Source organism: Melospiza georgiana, chromosome 5, assembly GCF_028018845.1.
Source record: "Melospiza georgiana isolate bMelGeo1 chromosome 5, bMelGeo1.pri, whole genome shotgun sequence".
NCBI classification, from domain to species: domain Eukaryota; kingdom Metazoa; phylum Chordata; class Aves; order Passeriformes; family Passerellidae; genus Melospiza; species Melospiza georgiana.
Window position 1 is genome coordinate 14,470,847 of NC_080434.1, and position 23,632 is coordinate 14,494,478.

A 23,632-nucleotide genomic window follows, 5' to 3' on the forward strand; every position below is an offset into this window, starting at 1 on the left:
GATCTGGAAGAAGTCAAAGTGGAAAACCAATTTCCATTTTTTTTCCATTTGGAAGCTTTTATTGTACTTATGCAGCATAATCAATTTTGCTTATATCTTCTTATGTACTGAAGATGATTCTTCTTCCAACTAGAAAGTACAATCAGATGATCATAAAAAATTACAAGATAAAAGGTGCCAACAGGTATTATCTATCAAACTGAGACAAGGCTTCAAGTTGGTGTTGTTTCTTTAATGCCTTACAGGTGTAGATTCAATTTTTTTACCTGGTATTGCAGATGTTATGAGACAGATTTAGAGTGATAGGAGTTTCAGATGGAAAATCATTTTGTGAAATACTCTCTCCTAAAGAAAAGAATGACTGTGAAAATCACAGATCCTTAAAAAAGAAGTATGCACAGAATATACATCCACACAAACAGAATTATCAATGGTGTTAATCAAGTTTTCTCTCACACTGGATTATCACTAACTGCATCAACTTCAAGGCATGCTACCTAGGTCCATAGTCTTAACATGTATTTTATGATTTAGAAGTGATTATCACACTCTTGAAGGAGAGGTTCCTTGTTACTATCAAATTAAGTCTGAATTTAGAATGACTTATTTTCTTTTTTCTTAGGAAGCATTATAATTTGAACAAACAGGAAAGCCATATACACATGATTTGTTATCTATTAAATCACAGGTTCAGATAGATCACACACTATTATTAAGAAATGTCAAGTTTTATACATACACAAATACACATGAAGTTTCTGGATATTTTTTAATAATTCAAATCATCTTTTTGCAGGTACCCAAACCAAATAAATACTTAATACTTCAGACATGAAACATATCCTGGTGTCACTTTAGTACTTTAAAATTTACTTCTCGTGCCACATCACTCTGGATAATTACGGCAATGACTTTCAACTACTTTAGTGATATTCAGGTATTCAAGAATTGCAGTAAAGAAGCACAGCTCCCATTTCTCATACTAGTCAAGTGGCTCAGGTGTTCTGGCTATTTACACCTCAAATACACCTATCCAAACCCAGCTCCTCAAATCTGAACTGCTTTCACACATTCCTCATTTGTGCATTACTTAAATAGTTTTAATGTTAAAAAAACCCCAAATAATGTGATGAATCAAAGGCAGAAATTGCTTTGGCTATTCTGAGTGCCTCTCAGTTCTCCCATTGTTCCATGACAACTAACTGTGCATATTGCTTATTGAGGAGCCTGACAGTAATCTTCATCTCTATGAAATGTGTGTACTTCTTGTCAAGTACAAAGCTCTTTACATCCCTCCTTGTGTGTCGAAGGGGTGCTCTACAAAAGACGAGTTCATGTGCCCCATGCTGTGGTAGGCCTTTCCAATCAGCAGGAAGGCTAAAACTCTGTGCTCTACTGTGAAGAGGAGCTGTTTGCAAAACTTACTGGATGGAAGAAAATGCCTGGTAGTAATCATTGGCTTTTTATCTCCATCTGAACTGCTGGTACTGCTCCAGCTACCCCAGCTCCCTCGACTTGCACGAACGCTTCCTGACGAACTTCCACAATCTGAGCTTGAATCAGAACAAAACTTCTCCAAACACTTCTTTTTGGACCGCTGAAAAAAGTTTTCTAAAAAGTTGAGAAAAACAAAACAAAAAAACAATCAAAAAAACAACACAATATTTAAGAAAGTCTTGTCAGGGAAAAGTAATCTGAATCATAAATTTACATGGATTCTCTGAATTTACTGATGAGAGGAGAAATATTTGCTAGTAGCTTCAGTAACTAAACCAGCCTCTAACATAAGGAGCTTCTGATCTACATGATATCCCAGTAACATGAATGCAATGATGATACAGTGCTGCTATAGGCCATAGGTTCAAAGAGGAAGTGCATACTGTCCTTTGAAATAAATACTTAATACATCAGACATGAAACATATCCTGGCTGTAGGAACATTCATATGATAAAATGGTGCAAGTAATGAATTCATAAGTGATAGATTCTCTTATTATCTCATTAGAGATGCAAAGGACAATCCTACAGAAATTGATAACTTCCTTCAGATCTCCTCTTCCCTAAAGCCAGGGAAAACAGATGATTAAAATCCTGATGGAAAGGCAGGAAGCAGGTATCCAAGCTTTATTTGAACACAAAACCAGACTACCAGTCTGTCTTTCCTTTACCAAGAACTGATGGATCATTGCTTCAGACTGATTCACTTTCTGGTCTGCACCATGAACCAACCCCATGGAGAAGCATGCAGAGCCCTTCAGAAGTCAGCAGCTATTATTTCAGGCACTGTGTCATACCAGTCCTGTCATCTTCACATCAGGGCTCAAAAGGAAGACAAGCACAGGTCTCTCAAGTAAGGAATGCTCTACTGCCACAAAATTCATATTCTGTTTCTTTCCCCATTTTAAGATAATTAAGACTGCATACCTGTTTCTCCCTGTATGGACAAGTTCCCAGCTTTTTGGTCTGCTTTACAATTTTCCCCGTTGTTCTGAGGACACCAGGCTCTTATTCCAATATTTGCTCTCAGATCCGGCCTTTCAAATTCACTGCACATATGCTTCAACTCACTCTGCTCAGGGACCCTAATAGAAACACACCCCCCCAAAAAAAAAAACATGTTTGCATTTTACATTTCATTTGCAGTTTTCCTTTCCAGGCATCAAACACTTCAACTCACACAGCTATCAAGGCAAAGTGCAGGGGAAGCAGTAGGTTTGGAAGTCTTATTCCCCAACTTTACAGAAACCTAAAAAACCTTTCACAAAATGCAATATCCTACCACACAGACTACTACTTCTCAGGGGGAAAGGCAAAATGACATGTGCATATTTAATTCCATTCTCTAATGCACCTGGCAGAAGGCAATCAGATGTTGCAGTGATAAGCACAGTTTAGCAGTGTACAAAGATCTAGATGCAAAGAAAAATGTGCCCTGTGCTCATTTCACTGGCACAACTATAACTAGAGTAAAATCCCAATCTGGAGCAATCTTAACTTTTTGCTAGTAAAGGTGGAATGAAATGTCTACATCCAATACCATAATCAGAGAGTATTGAGGAAAAATTATTAAAAGTCAGCTGTCAAATTTCTGCAGAAATGGAACAGTTCCATCTTAACTCAGAAAGCAGCAACTGCTGAATTGGTTCAGGGAAGAGACACTAAACTTCAGTATTTCACTGCTCATTTTTTATCCTTCCTATCTACAAAGGTGTGCATCCAGCAAAGATTTACACATGCACTGACTTCCCACAAAATGAACAGAAATGTGTATATAACAGCCCTTTCAGATTTACAGTCTCCTTTTAGAGTCCACTGACCTCAATAGAAGCACTTGCAATAAAAATTAAGTCTGTGAAGGCTTTGTAGGATTGTGACTTTAATTCAAAGGGCTGGGAGAGGGGAAGGCATAGAATTTTCTCCTCAGTAGTGTTTCTATTCTAAAAGGAGTTCGTAACAAGTATTTTTTAATAATTCATACAACTTAAATTTAAAATATATTAAAATAATAATTAAAAGTAATTTACAACTGACTTTAAAATGCATTACCACAATTCTCAGGGGGAAAAAAGTAACTTTCCACAGTGCTCACTCAATATTCTTTACAATCTAGTGCTGCTCTACTTGTTTAAATCATAATAGCAAAAATGAAAGCCACTCTCTCATTTCTACACATTTCTCTCCCAAAATTGGTAGAGGACAACATCCCTCCAGTAACTCAATATAGCAGATGATTCTCCTGAAGGTGGAATAATTTCAACAATTTTTTTTTTCAGTGAAGAGAACACATGACTAGAACTTCTCCAGACACTACACAAGGGGAAGGAAGCAAACCATCCAAACTTCAGAGACAGCACATTCCAGACTCTAACAGAGAGCTACCACGGCTATGCAGAATGGGCTGCATCTATCTACATGGAATATTTTAAAATTTTTTGTTTTGCTGGTGATATTTAGTAGTGCACATTCCTAAAAGTAAATGCTCAGGACAGGATTAATGTGTGTTTACTTAAATAGATAAAGTAATCCTGCCTAATGTATTATGCAAAATCTGCAGAAACATTACAGCAACTCTGGGTTTCTTCATGATTTGGTGAGGCAATACATACCTTGTGGATATATTTACATTCTTCTTCTTATTTTTCCTAGATGTTCTATTTCTATTCCAATTCATATTTGGTACATTTCCTTCCTTTTTATCCTGAGGCTTCTTCTTTCTATATGCATCTTCTTGCTAAAGGCAAAAATACAAGCTGAGACATTGTAAAATGAACTTAACTTAGTCAATGAACTCCACTGGATTTTTCTAGCTAAATTTCTCTGGACAGAATGGCCTGACCCAAATGCATAGTTACTTCATGATTTAGTAGCTTTCCACAGCACATCCTCTTTCCAGCACCATCACTTTAACCAGCCTTTCCAAGACTCTGTCCATCAAGACAGCAAGAGATGATGAGATAGGAATTTCTGAATTCCCAAACTTAGCATTTTCCCTTTCACAGCATCTAGCTCTGACTTTCAGGGAAATAAAAAAATGGAGGGAGAAAAAGTAAAGCAGTCAATAAAATTCCCAATGTGCTAAAAACAAAAAACATCTGCCAGATTTATGATCAGCTGGTGTGCAAGTTCAGCAGCAATAAATCCTCCCTTTCCTCAGCAACTGGAGGCAGTGGGGGAAGGCATTCATTTGAATTACAGCTGAGGAAATTATGGAGTAAGTTACTAGCAAATACTAGTCATTTCAAGAAATGCAAGAAACAAACTGAGCATCATCAGCCACATGGGCAAAGAAGTTTGTAACAACAATTCCCAAAGCAAGACAAGACCGTGTCTTTTCTCACATATTCCCCAAGCAATGTAAGCAATTCTTCCTTACACCTTTTTGCCATGGGATTTATATCCAGTACACAGAATATAAACATAATCCAGATTCTCAGGTTCACTAATTGCCTGATGAAGTTCTTTTAGAGTTTTATGCTGCCTGCAACAAAGGTACAGTCTTGATGTGTTTATCATACTCAGAAACTAGGGGTGAAGAACGATCCTTCTCAGCAACTGCATAATCTGCTAAAGGGCTTCTGCCTGCTGTACTCCCAAATGCAAGTTTCTGATGCAAAGCCCTGGGTTTGGAGATCAGGTCTGCAAGTGAAGACCAACATGCCCACTTCCCTTGCAGAGAATGTTCCCACATCATTAGTGTGGCTGACAGCTGGCATTAGATTCCAGTATGCTTGTGCCTGCTCTAACAGTAACAATCTCTGGCTGTGATATGGCTGTTTTGGTTTTTACCCAAACTGTTCACCATTCCATAAAGCAGCATGAATACACAATGGATGTGGGACAGTACATTGCACTCTTCCTCATTCATCTGATTTACAGCATTTCAGGTCTGTGACTCTACAAAATAGTCCCAACATACACACACATATCTATAGGTATATATATATGTACATAAACTATAAAAAGAGAACTTCAAATTTGAAAAGGAGAAAGATCACAATACCAACCTCAGAAGAAGTAATCTCCTCTTTTGCACAGCATGGAGTCTCTTCCTTGGGTCCCTTACTAATCTTTTTCTCTGTGGAAGGCTTTAGGTTGATCTGCTTTTTTGAAGTCTCACAGTTTTCTGTTTCATTCCTGAGAGGCACTTGCTGGCTATTCCCTACAATTAAACAATAACAACTGTTTGCATGGGAAGAGAAGGGGCTCTCAGTCATAACCACATACCTTTCTTTAAAAACAGCCTTGTATTGCTTTCCAAAACATAGGAGACTAATGTCTAGGCTGATGATACCGGAAAATTTTAAAACCAAAAGCTAATACAATGTAAAAATTCTTACATCAGCTGCAAAAAGTAGCTTTGTGCTCGTTCATGGTCATGAGCACACCATTCCCAGTGCATACGAAGATTACACAAGTCCTGCTCATCTCATCTGAATTTGAGCTACTTGGTAGAATTTGAAGCTAGAGAACATTGGGTTAAAAAACAAAGAGGAAAAAACCCCTGCAAGCTGAGTAGGGAGAAAGGGAAGCCTTTACTTGGTGCTTGACACCTCAGAAGTGTCCTCTGCATTCACTGTGAAGACAAAGGGAAGTCATCCTTTCTTTAGCATGGGTTCCACACTAAATGTTATTTTACTTGAGAGGCTTATGAGGAAGAAGAATTATTTTGATCTAAGAGTCCAAAAGATGAAAGATTCAAGAGGAAGCCTGCCTCAACAACTAGCTCAGCTGAGTCACACTGCTCTGCCTGGGCCAGGACAGGACAGAATTCACTTTGCCTCTGATTGGTTCCAGGTATCTCAGAGACTGCACTACATCAGCAGTGGTCTGCTACCAAGGCTTTCAGCTGCTCTGTGTGAGAAATGTCATCATTTACTGAACTGAAGTGGCCTTCTCAACTGGGAAAAGCACACCCAAATGTTTTTACAGTTTCCTGCCAACCAAGCACAACATCCCAGCTCTGAGTCAGATACCAGCTCTCCTCTGGAGGGGAACAGGCAGCCATGAGGACTGCAAAAGGAGCACGTGTGAATGAAACACCAGGTGAGGGAGAGTGCCAGAGCTCTAAAGAATGCTCTGCTGCTCTCCAGCATACAAACATGTGAGTACCTGAGGTCCTGAACTCCCTGTGTGCACAAAACCAGGTCTGTAATGACCATCAAAGTACAAACACTGCAACATGGTACTTTTTAGACTTAACACATCCTACTAAATGTCTTGAAACACAGAAATATCACATGCCTGATAGTGCAGAAAGCCACAACTGCTAATAGACAACAAGAGAGATTACCTTTAGTGCTTTACTACTGAATAGAATGAATTATCTCCTAATTCAAAGCAAAGAATAAGCAACAATGCATTTTAGGAGCATATGACGAATACCTCAAAATACTCATATTCAAAATATATCTCAAAATACCTTGTAAGAATGGGTGAAAATATCTTGCCTTCACCTGAGCTTGCACGCTTCTATCTGTTATAGCTCACAGGTAGCAACACAAGAAGCAACAAGCCCATGGTAGCAACTACACAAGACAGCAGGGCCTGAAATCCCTCTCTGATGGCTCATTCCCTAAATAAACTGCCACAGCTACAGCAAATGCCAGTTTTCACCATTCAATTACTTTGCCAAGTGCCTCAGTAAAGCCAAGCTTCCAGAGGATACATTCTCCTATCCTGCTTTTGATTTCTCCCAGGTGTACTTCTGCTGTTCTTAAAATTTTGAATTGTGAAGCTAAGAGGTAAGACTTCCCAGGCAGCCTAGCCCCACAATTTCAAAAAAGGAAAAACAAGATAAAAAAAATACAGCTATGCAATTACTGTGGAAAACACTGATTTGCAGATTCTTACACAATAAAAGTTCACACTATCCTGATAAGGTTTTCCTTATTTTGGGTGGTTTTATCGGAGGAGTTCTGAATATCTGCTTCTGAATGTGCTTGCTTGGTGATTCAACCACCGTACTTTCAGCGGACCTGAAAATAGCAAACTGGGATCCTTCTGAATATCTGACAAGGGCAATTTGTGTCTTATAAGCAGATCTATGACATCAATTATTTTAGCAGTTAAAATGCTACAGCAACAAGCTTGAAATTTGTAAACCAAGCAAATTTATGATTTATAAAACAACTTTAAATGTAAGCTGCTTCCTTGGGAATGTAAACAGACAAAGCACAGTGAACACATAAGAAACACCACAATTCCCTTGTCCTACGCAAAAGACAAAATCCTGATCACAGTGAACTCATCAGAAGATTTCACTTAGTAATTTAGACTGATAGAATTTGAGAAAAAATTACCACTAGTTTTCCTTATTTCTTGCAGTTCTGGCTGTTGTTGAGGTGAATTTCTGGGCAAGTGACTTTCAGGTAGCTTCTTGGACATCTTCACAGAACAGAACTCCTGTTCTTTGAGCTCAGCTAGATTTTCTGAAGTTTTAAGGTTAGTTTCCTTAGGAAACATACATGTTTGAAGATCTTCCTTCAGATCACACTCTGAAGAAGTATTTTTAACGAGAACTGTATTTTTCAGTGTACTTTCTTCTTTACCCAGAAAGTCTTCTGGAAGAGTTAAATTCTTGTTAACGTTTATGCCATTTGCATATTTCAGAGTTACCCAGTTCTCACTGACAACATCAGTGCAAATGTCCTCTTTTGGTGCTGAGATTTGGTTCTCTGCAATCTGATTCTGTTTCTCATCAGCAGCTGCAATGGCACTGCCAGCTGCTGTGTTTGGTTTCTGCTTACTGTAGTAAACTGAACATTTGTGTTTCTTCTGAGAGTGGCTGTAGGTCGCAGGACTTCTCTTTGCCGCACTCTGACTTCGGCTGGAAGAAGAGCCTACAGACAGGAAGCCCTTCCCTTTACCTTTATCTGAGGAACTATAGGAATCCATAAATGTCTTGCAGCTTCCCCTTGAGGGAAAAAAACAAAAAAAAAAAGGGATTTGTTTTTCTTTACAAAGCCATCATGAATTGTTTTATGAGATATTGTTGTAAGAAAAGAAAGGGGGGGGAGGTATATTCATAAGCCATGAAATTGCTTTAGGTCTTTAATTTACCATACCAGCTAAGCACATTCTGATTTCAGTGAGAATTGAGCAACACTCTAAGTATTTGCTCAGACTTCCAACACACTTACATGCTTCAATGAGTAAATGCCTGACTGACCACTCAAGAGGGTCAGATTGATAACCATCAATGCATTTTCCATTCTCTCCATGGCTGTCACACCTGGTGTATCCTTTAATTTTATCACACAATTTTTACTTTATGTATTACTCGCAATAATCAAGATTAATAAACCCCTGAGTTCCTCCATTCCTCCTGGTTTGAGGTGGAAGTTCTCTAAAAAAGGCTGCTTGGAACACTTTAAACCAGCACACAGCAATATCAGTGAGGGTCAGACAGAAAGCACCACTCCACAATAAACACAGTAGAAAAGAAGAAAAAAAAAGTATTTTTACTTGTAGGAATCAGAGCTGATTACGTCAACAGAGTTGCTGTTCTGCTGTGGTGAAGCACTAGGATTTGGCCTCTGTCTTGATTTCATGAACTCTGCTAGAATATACTGGGCTTGCTGGAAGGCTATCAGAATCACTCCAAGCAGGGACAAACTGCCAAAGAAAACAATAGATACTGGTGTCTACAACTTTCAGGAATATTCAGTGAAAGGGTTAAAAAGCTTCTAACAAGATACACTTCTCAAGTATTCTTTTTGGTAAATTCTACATAAAAAGACAGACAAACTCAAAATACAGCCTTAAAAATGATAGTTGTAATAGTACTTTCTTTTCCTTTTTTTCCTTAGAGGCCTTACTAGTCATTAGCTCGATAAAATAACTCAGTCATGAACTTTAAAAAAAATAGAGCAAAGAAAAAGCTCATTCTAAAAGAGATAATCCTTGAAAGTAATTTAGAACTGTGTTGTAGTCTTACATCATATCATATTATGATGCATGACATCATAATATGACCAATCAGCCCACTGTTCATTTATGATAGTCATCATCATTATTTAGGTATTTATTAAATACTGTTTCTTTCTTTTCCTAGAGAAAATGCTGGCATAAAATGAGCTACAAATGCCATCATACTTCTGAACTAAAAATTTAGATGCAAAATATCCTCTCTCTCCACGGTGTACTAATTGCATCAAACATATGGATCAAAGCAAAAATATTTCTAATTCATCAAACCACCATCTCAATCATGCAGTGTAAATTTTGTTAGCAGGAAAACAGAATTAAAAATTCCTGTTTTTTCAGATCCCTGTAATCTTCTTCTGTTGCATCTAGAAGCAGGCAAAGTGGTCACTGCTGTTACTTCATTTGTGTTCTGACTGTTTCCAGTGTCCAAACCACACAAGCAGCAGCACAGTGTGCAGGAGGATCTCAGTCAGGGATGCATCAGCCCATGTGTGTTATCAGCATGGCATTCACATGCACTGCATCTTGTAGGAGCTCTGGGGTGCTGTGAGGAAAGCCTTACCTTACAAAGAGGACAGTGAGCCTCCAGAAAGACTCTTCCCAGCTGGGTCCTGGCACCACATCCGCACACAGCGGTAACAGATGGTGAGGGAGAGTCACGTTGAGCGTGAAGTGGAACTCCAGATCAGCAGCAGTCACCAGTGTGAGCTCACGAATTACCCATGAAGATGTAAAGTCAGGAGTGAATCTGTCAGGAAAAACAGAGGTGGTGTTACTTTTTCATTGTTTGGCTGAATTTTACTTTCTGAAGTCACACTTATAACAAAAATACAAACAATACGATGATGACAACAGGAACAACAATAATAATAAGAAAACTAATTTAATAAAATTTACCAATAATTTAATAGCATTCTTAAAATTACTAAAATATTGCCTCATTATTACTATGAATTATCAATTTATTAATCCAGTAATAACAGTTTAGTTATATGAAATAATATTATTTAATAATATTTTTTAAAGCATACTTAAATTAAGTGTCCACTATCTGCTTAAACTGTGCAGGTGGCATTAGGTCATCTTGAAGTGGCAAAATATGTGGCTTTATTGTGACTCTTCACAATATCTTGTTACTGTGACATGTTTTCTTTTTATCAAGGCAATATACATCATCAACTCAGGTTAATCAACAAAAGCACAGCTGCCCAGCATACAGCCAGCATGATTTCAGAAAGGGCCAGGTACTAGCGTGCAAAGCTGGAAAGATACAGAAAGCAGAAGAAACACCAAATTTGTCTCTTCTTCTACTTCCCTGACCCATCTCAGTACTCTACTTGATTGCTAGAAGGTATAACTTGCCTTTCTAATCAGTAGAGGTAAATCTGTTGTATGGGAAACCACAATTACTTTACTACAGTAACATTAACTTTACTTTTGCTTAAGTCACAGTAGTATCTTTCACTCAAGGATAGTTTAAAAAGAATCAGTTTTAGACTATGTGCAATGCTGAGAAAACATGACTAGATTGTGGTCAGGCTACTTGGAACAAGCTTAGAGAATAACAAGCAAATAAAAAATTGTGGCAACTGTTTCGTTTTAATTTATTACTTCATAATGCACTGATAAAAGCATGTATGCTGCTTTTTAAAAATAATGGGTCATATAAAGAAGCAGTATTATATAATCCATTTGTTAGTGTTATCCTGAGGGAAATTCTTACTAAATTTCTATTCCAAATTTTGTGTGTGGTATGCCATTGGAGTGTCTGTTTCTGAAATTAATTATTTCAAATTTCCACTTCAGTTATTTTGTCAACAAATTTGTCAGTGCTTACACAATGCTGATTTCTCGTGATGAGTTTTGAGCTAGGAAAAATTCCCGACAGTCTAACACTTCAAATCCATATCCTTGGCAACTGTAACCATTGATTTTCATTGATGAAATTGTTATAGGAAGAGGCCCAATATTCTCTACTTTGAAGTTCTTCGTAATGGATAGAATTTGCTTGCTGTCTTTCAGTTCTTAAAGGAAAAAAGAGAGCAATTAGTTTACAGTGCATGAAATTATTTTCTTACATTCATAAATAAATTGCTATTTTTACTTACAATTGAATTAAAAAACCCATAAGTGACCAAGATCTAATATAGACTATTCTGCAGTAGTGTATTTCTAAAACTTTTAACTATTTTCAGTCAGAGTTTTGACAAAAGAGAATCTACACTTCTCATGGCCAAACTCTTCAGCTTTGACCATTCTGTTTCTGTAACATTACTGTTCTGTATGAGTTCCAGTGCAGAGCAAAGCAGGCAGCTGCACAAGCAGAGACCTGTGTCTCCTTACTCACGTCGTCTGCAGTCCATTAGTGTTGCTTCTGGCACCTTGAACCGAAGGGATCCTCCTGCACCTGGGAGTCTTCCCCCTACTTTAAGCAACTCTTTGGCTCCAAAGCCTTCTACATTCACCACATCCAGAACAGTTAAGTTGTTTCTGCCATAAAATAAAAATCAAGCAGTCAGCCACTAAAGCACAAATTAAGTTTGCAAAGTCATGGCTTTGCTCTCTAGATGCCAAACCAAGATAACAGTGTAGAATCAGGAGCAAAACCTAGACAGTTTTCTCCTAAACAGAGACAGGATCACTCCAGAACCAGCCCCTAGTGAATTTCAGACAGTAAAGGAGCAAGTTTAGTGACCAGTGGCACTAGATAACAACTGTGTCACCTAGTGAAAACGGTTGCTTCTTCAATTAATAAACTCCCTTTTCCTACAAAGGTAACCAAAGTTTGGCTGCATAAAAGACTCACCGGATCAATAACTCCTATCATTATTAAGTCGGGTTGAAAACAGCAAAGCCATACAATGTGTTTCTCTCTTAACTCAAAACTGCCTCAGTACAGTCACATGCATTTTATAACCCTCTGACAACATATCAAGAAAATTAATGACTGAGACATAAGGCACAAACACACTCTAAGCAATTTTTATTAAACCAGAGGTATTCTGACTTTCAAATTTTGAGCATTTGTCTATGTGCCGGGACTTGGCAAATTCATTTTTACATTGAGCTGCTTGATTCTCACTTACAACTAAAATTTGGCTTACCTGATTAAAATAAGGGAAGCTACTCTTTTGTAGTCAAGAGGCGTAAAAATTACACCAACTTTTCTGGTTTCCAGTGGCTGTAAACTTAAACAAAGCATCTCAGAACTGCATTTCTTGCTGATGAGGTCCTCTTGATGTGCATTCTGTTAAACAAAAAATGCATTTCTTACTCACAGAAAACATGTGTGTTTAAAGATGTCAATAAAGAAAGCACTGTATCACCACTTAGCACCACACAGAATATTTCTGGCAAGGTGCAGAAACTGCTAACTAACTCGTTATACCAAAGTCTTTCCTTTTGACAACATAAAACATCAGATAAGATTGTTTATTTGAGCAAAAGTTCATATTACTGCACTTATTATGAGGAATGTATTACTTCATTATTTAAAACAGCTTTTATTTCCTCAGATGGAAAAGAAATTATATAGTGTCTTTCATATTCAAGAAATCCTGAAACACTTCACAACACAAGAACTGAAGTGTATTGATTGCACAGGGAAATGTGGCAACCATTATACCCTCAGTGCATGACTTACAACTTGATTGAAGTGAGAAACGGACTGCTGGTAAATATGCTGATAATTTGAGTCACTGGAAGGAAGCCAAAGAGAATTCTCAACTATATTAATTGAAAACCAGAACTACCAGAAGTTCACTTAGTCTGGAAATAATGTAAATTTTTTTAATACTGTTGTTTATTCTTTCTGCCTTTGAAAAATGAAAATAGCCCTATAACTTGCTCTTCCAGAACTGAGGTCCCCTCTTAGAAAGGGGTGATCAGATACCTATAGCAGTCAAAAAAAAACATAAAGATTCCAAAATGGGCTCTCACTTGGTTGTTTCTCGGTTTATGGGTGTTATACTAACAGCTTTTCTATCTTTTTCAGTTCAAAATGTTTTTATTCTTAGTCTATTTTATGAAAAATAATGCACAAAAACTATCAGAACCTGCATTTAATAATCAGTATTTATTAAAAGCAAGTCATGTATGGTGTTTGCAAACTTCCCCATGTCACTCCCTACAAAGATGAGCCTAACAATTCACTGCACATAAAATGACTAGGAAAATGACGTCAAATGCAAAAATTTAAATATTAGCAACTATTTATTTGGTTAACAAGGCAAGATCTGTCTCATATGTGCTGAAAATCTACCTAACCATGCATGTTCGCCCTAGCTCTTCAAACCTAATGAAAACCATGTATTGCACACACTGATGTGAAGATCCACAGCTATTCTTCCATTTAGCCAAGAGTACGGTGTGTGGGACTGTGGAAGCTCACTCCTCCCCCTACACTACCGTCCCTTTTTCAGAGTGTGCCTACAGGCTAGGATTTATAAACTGCTGTCTCCTCTCTTTTACAACAACTCTTATAACTGTTGCCAGAAAGGAAAGGTCAGCTTTGATTAGTGCAGCAAACATACTCTTTTCTTTTTACAAGGTACAAATATTTCCTTAAGATCTTAAAGCATATGTGCAGAAACCTGTATCTATACAAGACATTAAAGATGAAGCTGCAGTATGCCCAAACAGCAAGGAAAATACATTAATTCTGGCCTTTTGTACAAACCAGAAGTCTTAAGAAGAGATCCTCTGGGTATTCTGGATAGTACTCTGGTCACCAGAATATGCCAGCATCCCTGATACAGCATTTTCTCTGTCATCCATGACACAACATCTCAGGGTTTAAGCACAGCTCAGCACTGGTGCGCCATGGTCAAGTGCTACCACACTCATTCAAAAATGAGGCAATGGGAACCAGAGAGAACCATGACACTCCAAACCTGAATCCAGAAGTTGCAATGGCATGAAGCTGATATGTAGAAATCCCAGCTCCTCCTCCCACGAACTACCTGACACTACTTCCCTGTTCTGAGAAGAGAACCAGCCCGCTCCTGACATCACTGACTCCACTTCATGGTCAGCCTGGAGCCAAGGGTGAAGCCCCAACAGCACATCCACACACTTGCAGGCATGCATGCACTTCCTCCCTACAGCTGTATTCAAAACTGACCCAAATCCTGAAAGTAATTAACTACAAAGATACAAAACTGATGAAGAATCAAGAAAACACTGTGAAACTGCTTTAAATTGCTCTTGGGAAGAACCCAGAAGTAGCATAGCTAGAAAAATCTTTCTCTAGTGTGTCAGACCACTTCTCTCAAAATTAGCCATCTTACCCTGTGAGAACATTCATCCATTAGCCTGAATTCAGTGGTTGTGAAGTTGATAGCTTGCACATTTGTGCCGAACCTAAATAAACCAAAACAAAAAGTTAATCATTTGAAACCCAGCCTGTCAGAACTGCTTTGACTTATTTTTACATGCTGGCATCTATTCTTAAATAGAGACTACTTTTACAATTGCATTTTGGCAGTGTGAAATATGGTGGAAATGTGGGTCTGCATTTCAAAAGAATACGCTGCAAATCAGTTTTATGTGGATTACACACATTTGGAAAACAGACAAATGGCTGGGCATTTTAGGTCTGCCAGTGTAGAATATTATAAAAGATAACAGTCAAGAAATAGAATTTCTAAGCCACACAAACACAAATTCCCTGAAACTCTTTCTGCTCACATAACTGTTAAGAAATAATCATTATTAAATCTCATATAATTTATTCAAAAATCCCTCTTTCTGCTCATGATTTGTTTGGGACAAATTCCTATTTTCCATCACATAATGTGCAAATCAAATTCACTTAAAACAATTGATTTGTTTGTCCAAATGCAAATTATAAGCATTTGACATTAAGTATTAAAAACCAACATAAGAAAACCAACACATAAAATATAGATTATAGACGAATGGACCTTCAGCCACTGAATGAAAACTCACTTGTCATAACTATCTATGACATTAGCTTAAAAAAGAACCAGTTAATGGATGTGATTTCTGGTGAAGTTAGAAGATCTGCAGAAACACAAGTGTGCAAATACAGAGAAAATGTAATTGCAAACCACTAGAAAGAGTCTATGTGGAAATAATATTTAGTATGCAAACAGATGGAGTTATTAATGTGCATATATATACACAGACATATATATGCACATGCATGTACCTATGTAAAGGAATGAGGTTAAGGAAGCAATTACACAGGGATTGGGACCCCAAATAAGCAAGATACACCTAAGCACAGGAGTTATCCCACTGTCTCTAACCACACACACCTACCAACTATAACATTTTTTCAAAGACAAGTGTGACAGGGCTTATTTTGGTGAGCTTCAGCTCACTCACCAGATCCCTTTATTATTAGTCTAACTCTCCTCTAGATTTCTCATTAGATCATCATCTCAAATCTAAAACAGAAAGGCTAAAACAATGCAGAAACATTTACTTAGCTGACCCTAAATATTTATGCTGAGGTTGCTCCCTCTGAATCTGCATTTTGCTTCCCAGTTTCCGTTTCCTCTTTGACCAGGGTTATTACCTAAGAAAAGACTAAGAAGAAAACTCTTCTCTGGGATGGTTCAGATACTTCTTTTCACTGATCTGTCTACAGACTCTATAGATACCAACCAGCACTGTGAGGAGATGCACCAGCCCAACCCTGTAAGCTGTTCACCTCACCTGGGCAGCTTGCACTAAGCCTCAGATACTAGAAGATGAACAACTATAATATATATCTGGCAGGCCCAAACTTGCTTAAAACATGTTAAATTTGTGTTTTATCGATGATGAGGTACACCACAAAGGCATGCACCATACAGGGAGCTGCCCCAAACAAGGCTCTGTCTTCCAAAATGGGTCAGAACATAATCCCCATCTAAGTTACACTTTGAAAAACTAAATAAAACCCAATAAGTAACAATCATAAGGCATAGCAAATAAGATCTTTTAAAAGGGAAAACAGTATCCTGAGATAGTTATTACCATTTGTTCAGCAGACTCAGTGAAGCTTGGGGATCAGGGTAGTAAGAAAGAGGCAGAAGCTGCAACGTAACTGGGAAGGATGAAGGGTTTCTTAGTACGAAATATTTTACCTAAATAGTTTGGAGGGGAAAAGAAAGAGTTAAAAACTACATATTTGAGAACTGGTTGATAAAATAATTCAACAATAGCAATACAATTTGCATTTTCAAGGGACTTCAATCTGGCTTTTGTGTCAATGCAGTATAATCATACATGCACATGACTGCATGTAACAGCAGGACATGTCACCACAATGTCAGAATTTGCAAAATCAGCTAAGAGTGCATTCTGAACCACATACACAAAAATACAGACCACCCCCACTCCCCAAACAATCCTTTCATTTGGATTTTGATTTATGCAGACAGATGTGAACAAAGCTCTAGCACAGAAGAATGTTAGTGAGGTGCCATCCCTTCTTAGAGAAGTCTGAATGCAAGCAGGTTATAAAAATTTCTGTAATGACTAACAATTAAATTGGACAAATGGAATATTAAGGTAATTCACAATATGTGCATATGAAAACTATTTCCATATGACTGGCTCTGGACTAGGCTAGGTTAGTAGAAACCTAAATCTGACAAACAAGAAAGAAATAACTGTCAGTGTGGCTGGAAGATACACTGCTCTGCAAGTGTTGTATCTCTCATAAATGTTTTACACACTTCTGTTAGACAAGACAGTGGCATGAGGAAGGCCATCCTGTACAGCCTTGCACACATCACTAATGACAACACACCCTATCCCTAGTCCCATGTTCAATTATTTTACCACAAACATGTAACTTATACAATGAACACAAGGAAAGTTTAACAATAACAAAAAATTGTTGGTTAAAACCTACACTGCTTTACTCTTCTCCTTGTACTAAAGTATTACAACTAGCAAGCTAGGAAACTTACCAAAGAACCAAAGGGATACAAATTTAGTGTCTTAACTGAGATCAAAACACCAGTTCATAAGCAAAATGAAAATGTAAGCAGCACCAAATATTAACCACAGACTTTGTTATTTAAAAAAGCTAACCACACAACTCAGAAAAAAGTGTAATAACAACCATCCTCACCATGCTACTTTTAACAGCTGTGGCATTAAAGTTGAGTGTAAGGCCAGGCTCTGTAGTCAACCGTGGCAAGAAAAAGGCAAAGGATTCCTCTTCAGAGTTCTTCTGCTGAGTAAAGCGAGCTGATCCTAAAATACTTCTCCTGCTTTATTGGCAAAAGCAGAAAACTTAATTAGTTTCTTTTTTTTTTCTTTCAAACAAAGAACTACAAGATGATTTGCCAGGACCTGTAACTGCATGAATTTATCTTTCCTTGGAAATGGTCTCTACAAAAGAAAGTCCACAAAGCTGTAGCTTAACAGCTAACTGTTGTGTATGTAGGCCAGGGACTAAAAACCATGAAAGCCATTCAAAGACCCTGAGAAGACTGCTAAGACTGCAATACAACCTGATGATGAAGGACTCGTGCAACTCCATAAATGAGCTGGTAAAACATGCTTGGACTGCCTTCATGCCAGGTAGCCCTGGTGAGATAACTAGAGTCAGAATATTATTTACATTTTAGGCTGAAAAGCTTACTTGTGGCTGGCAGTGCCTTGAAATGAAAGCTGGGGGAGTCTGGGATGCTCTGAAACTCTATGTGCTTCAAGAGAACTAACTTAAGTGTAGAAAATGGTCCAGAATGTTTTGTTCTAATTAAGAATGCTTCAGAACAGAAATATTCTTTCTTACAACACTCTACTGGCTTGAATTAAGAACCTCAACAGATTCTGTACAGACCTGCATGCTTCCCCACGTCTTATTTTTTGCCATCTTTCATAAAGGTCACTTGCAAGCTCGGAATCCACGTCCCAGGCAGAACGGTCCAGAGAGAGACTCTTCTGCCAAAGCAGATTTGCTGAAAGGATAATAGATTTTTCAGATTTTACAGAGATAATATTTGCTCCTTCCATCAATCTACTTGAGAACATGAGTAATCAGTATCTGCAAAGCATCCAGACCCAAAACAAAAAAAGCCAACTCACTTTTTCCCTTCACAGTGAGAATAAGCAAGGGTGTATATATATATATTATCTTCCATATCAGATTTGTTTAAAGAAATACATCTGCAAAACCAAAGTAACTGTACATGCAAACAAGAGAATGGGCATTGCACAGGCTGTGTATGCTTTAGTGAGACCTTTTTATTGCTGCTATTCCTAATAGATGCCACTGAAGAGTAACCATGTCATCAGTAGTCTACACAGTACTGTCCACTGATGGCAGTAAAGTACCAAGATAATATGCTATATAGTGGTTCAAAAATATAGTAGCATGGCACAGCAGGGAACATAACAATTCCCAGTTTGGCAAAAACAGTCTTTTCATTTTAGCTTCTTTTCTAGATGCTGATAATTTTCTCAAATTATTCTTAAGATGAATTGCAAAGCTTTACATCAGTCTAAAGATTAGCGTATTTTAGAAAGTTACACTCATATTGGTTCAAGCATTTTCACACAGCAGAAAGTAGTTAGAAAAGAAAGCTTCTTTAAAAAGAAAACAAAAAATACTTATTTTGAAAGTGCATGTACTTTATTTTACAATCCTTAATGTTTAAAGTAATGAATTGAGATTGGTGATTATTGGAATAATCTAACTACAATTTCTTTAGGTCAGTATTTCCAGGCTAATGCATTACACATTTCTGCTTAACAAATAGTAGTATCCTAAAGAAGAAGGCAGAATACCTGTAAGTAGAGATCTCATTATGTGTATTATTAGAATGAAAATAAAGTAAGCAACAAGTATTCAGTTGTATTAGCCATATTCCTTCATTGAGATTAAAAAAACAAAAAAGCAAACATTTTCTTCTAAGATACGGACCTTAGCATGCAAGTGTCTCAGTAAGTGTTCAAGTCACATGTTTCTATTGGTCACCTCAATTCTCCTTTTCACATCTGACTGACTACTACCGCCTTCCTCATATCCTCACACAAAGACACATTTTAGGAAACATCATCTTGAAAACATTTCCAGGAGAGTGCTCAAATATTTAAAGCCTATGCTATCAGCTGCCTTCTGAAACTCCTTACTGCACAGAGAGTAAAAACCACTATTCTGAACCAGCTTTTAACAGGTTCAACATTCTTTAGACAGTATCATGCCATGTTAAACCTATTGCTGTATTTTGCTAAATGCTAGTCAGGTACTTAAAACAGCTCCCAGCATTACAGTATCTGGAGGTGGATTCTTCAGTCCCAGAAAAAAAGAGACCCCTTCCTTCTGTTTCATATGATACAGTGTTAAGGATGCTGTTTTACAAGCCTGATATTTGCTGAAATCTGTGGAATTATTGCTGTGGGAAAGAGATAAAGAGGAGGCCTTCAAATTTAACTCTAGATATAAGCAGATATTGGTCAATTTTTTTGTTTGGTTTTCATAAAAGAACTCCCAGGATCTGGGCCCAGGTTATGCACATTTTCTAATAACTTTGAGTTAGTGGACAGTTTTACCATTCTACTTTGACATCTCTCAAGAAAACACGTATGAAGAAAGAAAAGGGCAATACATCATCAGTGAGAATTCATAGGAGACTCTTAAATACTAAAATTAAAAAAAAAAATGTTTCAAGATAGAACAATAACTTAGCACATGCTATGGAATTAGATGTCTGAAATAGTGCGCCGTGTACTCAGTTCCCTCAGCCATTTATATACTCCCAGGACATTTGTTTTTAAACAAATGTAAAACTAAGTACTTGCATGAACACTAAGTACTTGCATGAACAATCTCAATATTCTCATTACAAGTCCTGCTATATAAAATGAATTTTCTACAATAAAACTAGTCAGATGCCAAAAAAAGCCTTAGACAAACCTACCTGAATCAGACTTTCCCAAGTAGCACTGAATATCACAGTGGGCAATTGCTTCAAAATTAAGATCTCCCTGCTGGAAAAACAAAACAAAAACATGACAAAACAAGATTCACTTGTTTCACTTTCTCAGTGCATAATTTCATAGAGTCAAATAAGAGAATTTTGAATTAAGATAATTAAGTGCCAAGAGAACAATAATTCCATTGCTGTTCAACTCTGGGGACTTAACCTCTCAATCTTCAGAATGATCTAACAGAGTGGTCTGATACTGAGCTTTTGTTTCAGGACTAAGAACAGATTTCTGGCCTGACAGACACTGCTGCAGCTGGGTTTGCAGTGCATAATAGCAATTCAACACACACAGCTGAACACCATACCTTGGACACAGTCGAATATATCTGCAGAGGTATTTCGAACATCACTCCCACGTTTGTGGACAAACAAATACTAGAGAGCACATTTGTTACAGTGTCTTTCACATTGAGCTTCAAAGAAAAAACATTCCAGCAGCCTGGAGGTAGAGTCAGAGGTTCAGCAAAGTTCAGAATCTGAAAAGAATCAAACAACAGCTGAATTAAAATTAGTACAGCACATTCTGATACAGCTGGTACCTTGAAAAATGCGAACTTTCTTGTCTTTTGTGGTTTTGCTGTTACTACATGGCCATATGAGCTCATACCTGATCCAAACAGTGCACGTACACAAATCTCAATATCAAACATAAGAAGAGCCATTTAGATGCCTATATCATGTGCTTATTCCTAAACCAGATTTGCCTGATTTGAATCAAGCAGTTGTGCCAGTAAATCACTGGCTTTAAAGGTCATCTATGCAGTAAAGGCTTCCACTATGAAGAAATGCTGAATCCTAGAGAGCACAAACACACACATTCAACAATTCTGAGAACAGAGCAATGGTCTGTAATTTGATGCATCTGTAGCTGCAACTCAAATGAAGGAACAGTTGTCAATAAAACAATACAAAAGTAAGCTGGACAGTGAATAATGCCTCTTGAGACAGTAACCTAATAGTTACAGATGTACATAAACCTTTATTTTTAATGGATTCTAACCAGTTCTAAGAACACAGAGTTCTTCAAAGAACCCATTTTGTATGTCAAAAGTCCATATCTTTAAATCAAATACAAAACATTGTACAAAGAAGAAATTAAGCTTACCTTAACTAGGTTCTTTGTTTCTCTGGCTATGAAGACCTCATTCAATTCAATGCTGAAGTAAAAATTGTTTGTAAACCATATGGACCAATATCCTGAAGTATTATGATGTGGTTCTATATGAAACAGTGCTGCAGAAGGATCTACATCAAAATACCTACAAGTAAATACATCAAAAATATAAATATATCTGCTATTGTCCTTGAGTACACAAGTGATCTACACAAGAGAAGATAACATAGCATTCGTGTATGATGGGGCTATTCTAAGTTTTCCCAGAGAAGAACAAAATTATTTATTTGGGAATAATGACATATGAGAGTAAAACTTCACAAGAACCATGTAAAAGAGACATGCAAAGTATCTATCCCTCTTGTCATGCTATAGTACAACATTGCCCATTGCTTTATGATACAGCAGGCTGGATGAAATTAGCAAAAGATGACTGAAGCAGGAAAAGACTTCACATTTTTTCTAAGACTATCCAGCTTCTGCATTGCATTAAAAAGGGTGCTGGAAATTTTATCATAGACTAAGCAACGTTTACATGATATAAGCTCTTAAAGCACATCTTTTTACGGGCTCCTAAAATTCTTCTTGGGATAAAATACAGAATTACTGCTTTAAATTTGTGACATTTGGCAAATGACACAGCAACAATAGGAAGAAGCCTCCTCACTGACCTTGGAATCAGAGTGACAAAGAAAGTTAACGTCATCTCTTGAAAGTAAAGCACAGTATTTCCATTATAGTATCAGTGCATGTTAACAAACAAACAAAAATCCACTGCCAACCTACCCTTCCATCACAGGACAGAAAAGACAGGCTTTGAGTGTTGTAGTGCCTTTCAAAAGATAGTTCTTGCTGTTGTCAGAATAAAGACTTTCACTGTCACAGGATGCAGCTGGGAAAGAGCAGACACATGGAATACATCAGTCACAAGCATATCCAAAATTATTTTCATGGGAAGATTTGCAAGAACACTAAAAAGGGCAACCTTTGCTGGTGCAATGCTCACACAGGTGAGTAAAGTATCTAATTGTTTGAGTCCTAAGACTCAATTTTTTTCAGAGATTTCAAACCTTGCCATAAGAAGTATTCATGAATGATAAACACCTTCAAAAATACACACAAAATAAAGCTGTGAAGAGCAATATAAACCACCTGTCATTGGCATAGCATTCTTACTAATCAGAGCACACTGCCTTCTTTCAACAAATGAAAAATTCCTCCGAAAAAGAGAATCACTTAACATAACAGTCCCTTCTTTCTTCTTATTCATCTATGTTTTCCCTAGGAAAACATGTCTCAATGTCATTATGAAAGCAGCCTGTTTCATTAATGTTTCAAGTCTGTACACTGCAGTCTAGTGGCCAGAACAGGAAGCAGGCTGGAGTCAGGAATGCTTAAATGCCAATCTCTGCTCTTCCACAAACACGTCTGGTTTCAGGCAAGCCTCTTCAATGGTCCTGCCAAGCAATGTCATAGAAAATGACCACCCAAGCACAATAGCCTTTTAGAAAACATAATTTAAACAGAAAAAAACCCGCATAAACCATAAAAGGATGTTGAAAAAGCATATTCAATAATTATGCTTATTGTAAAGTCAGCTAACATTTCAGAAACTGGTTTTTGCCCCGTTTTCAAGTATGTATAGCTTAGAGCCTTCAACCAGCATAAGAAGAACCACATATACACAAAAAAGGGTGGAAACTATTAGCAAAAAGAATTCATCCCCTTTCTCAATAAAGTCTAGACAAGATGATTTTGAGATCTTTCAGGGTCTCTGCTGAAAAAAGCTACCCTTTTTTCAGCAATTAAATCCTGTTTAATCATATTATCTCCAAATATGGGTTACCTGTACCTTTACAAGAAATAGAAGCAACTTTTGTGAAGTTTGTAGATGATGAGGATAGCAGTACTGGCTCAAACTCCACAAGGGATGTGTATTTTTGTGACAACTGCCGTATTTCCTGCAGGAAGACAAGACAAGTTATTTTTATAGCAGTACTACCCTTATTAGTGCTGCAGCTCCTGTATTAGTCTGTCTTCTTGTCAAATTTGCATGCCACCATCTGCCATTTTCTCCTATCTTCTAAATCAACACATGAATTTTTATTCAAGTTAACAGCTCTTACATATTAAA

The 23,632-nt window shown here is 37.3% G+C and overlaps 1 protein-coding gene across 4 annotated transcripts in view; it reads right to left on the reverse strand.

Moving 5' to 3' along the window:
* Positions 1 to 23,632, reverse strand: part of TMEM131L (transmembrane 131 like) — a 79,223-nt gene that overhangs the window by 7,315 nt on the left and 48,276 nt on the right. For 2 of the 4 annotated variants that reach the window (XM_058024252.1, XM_058024251.1), the window contains exons 11-30: positions 23,351 to 23,459; positions 22,285 to 22,390; positions 21,490 to 21,643; positions 20,690 to 20,860; positions 20,316 to 20,385; positions 18,236 to 18,353; positions 17,519 to 17,657; positions 16,414 to 16,523; positions 14,715 to 14,787; positions 12,531 to 12,673; positions 11,774 to 11,916; positions 11,264 to 11,450; positions 9,989 to 10,174; positions 8,965 to 9,114; positions 7,800 to 8,413; positions 5,505 to 5,659; positions 4,107 to 4,231; positions 2,425 to 2,582; positions 1,426 to 1,611; positions 267 to 345 (exon numbers count right to left, since the gene is read on the reverse strand). In XM_058024252.1, coding sequence (XP_057880235.1) covers positions 267 to 345; positions 1,426 to 1,611; positions 2,425 to 2,582; positions 4,107 to 4,231; positions 5,505 to 5,659; positions 7,800 to 8,413; positions 8,965 to 9,114; positions 9,989 to 10,174; positions 11,264 to 11,450; positions 11,774 to 11,916; positions 12,531 to 12,673; positions 14,715 to 14,787; positions 16,414 to 16,523; positions 17,519 to 17,657; positions 18,236 to 18,353; positions 20,316 to 20,385; positions 20,690 to 20,860; positions 21,490 to 21,643; positions 22,285 to 22,390; positions 23,351 to 23,459 — 3,176 coding nt within the window. Of the gene's footprint in view, positions 1 to 266; positions 346 to 1,425; positions 1,612 to 2,424; positions 2,583 to 4,106; positions 4,232 to 5,504; positions 5,660 to 7,799; positions 8,414 to 8,964; positions 9,115 to 9,988; positions 10,175 to 11,263; positions 11,451 to 11,773; positions 11,917 to 12,530; positions 12,674 to 14,714; positions 14,788 to 16,413; positions 16,524 to 17,518; positions 17,661 to 18,235; positions 18,354 to 20,315; positions 20,386 to 20,689; positions 20,861 to 21,489; positions 21,644 to 22,284; positions 22,391 to 23,350; positions 23,460 to 23,632 lie in introns of all 4 variants that reach the window. The other 2 variants (XM_058024250.1, XM_058024249.1) reach the window with 1 other exon arrangement.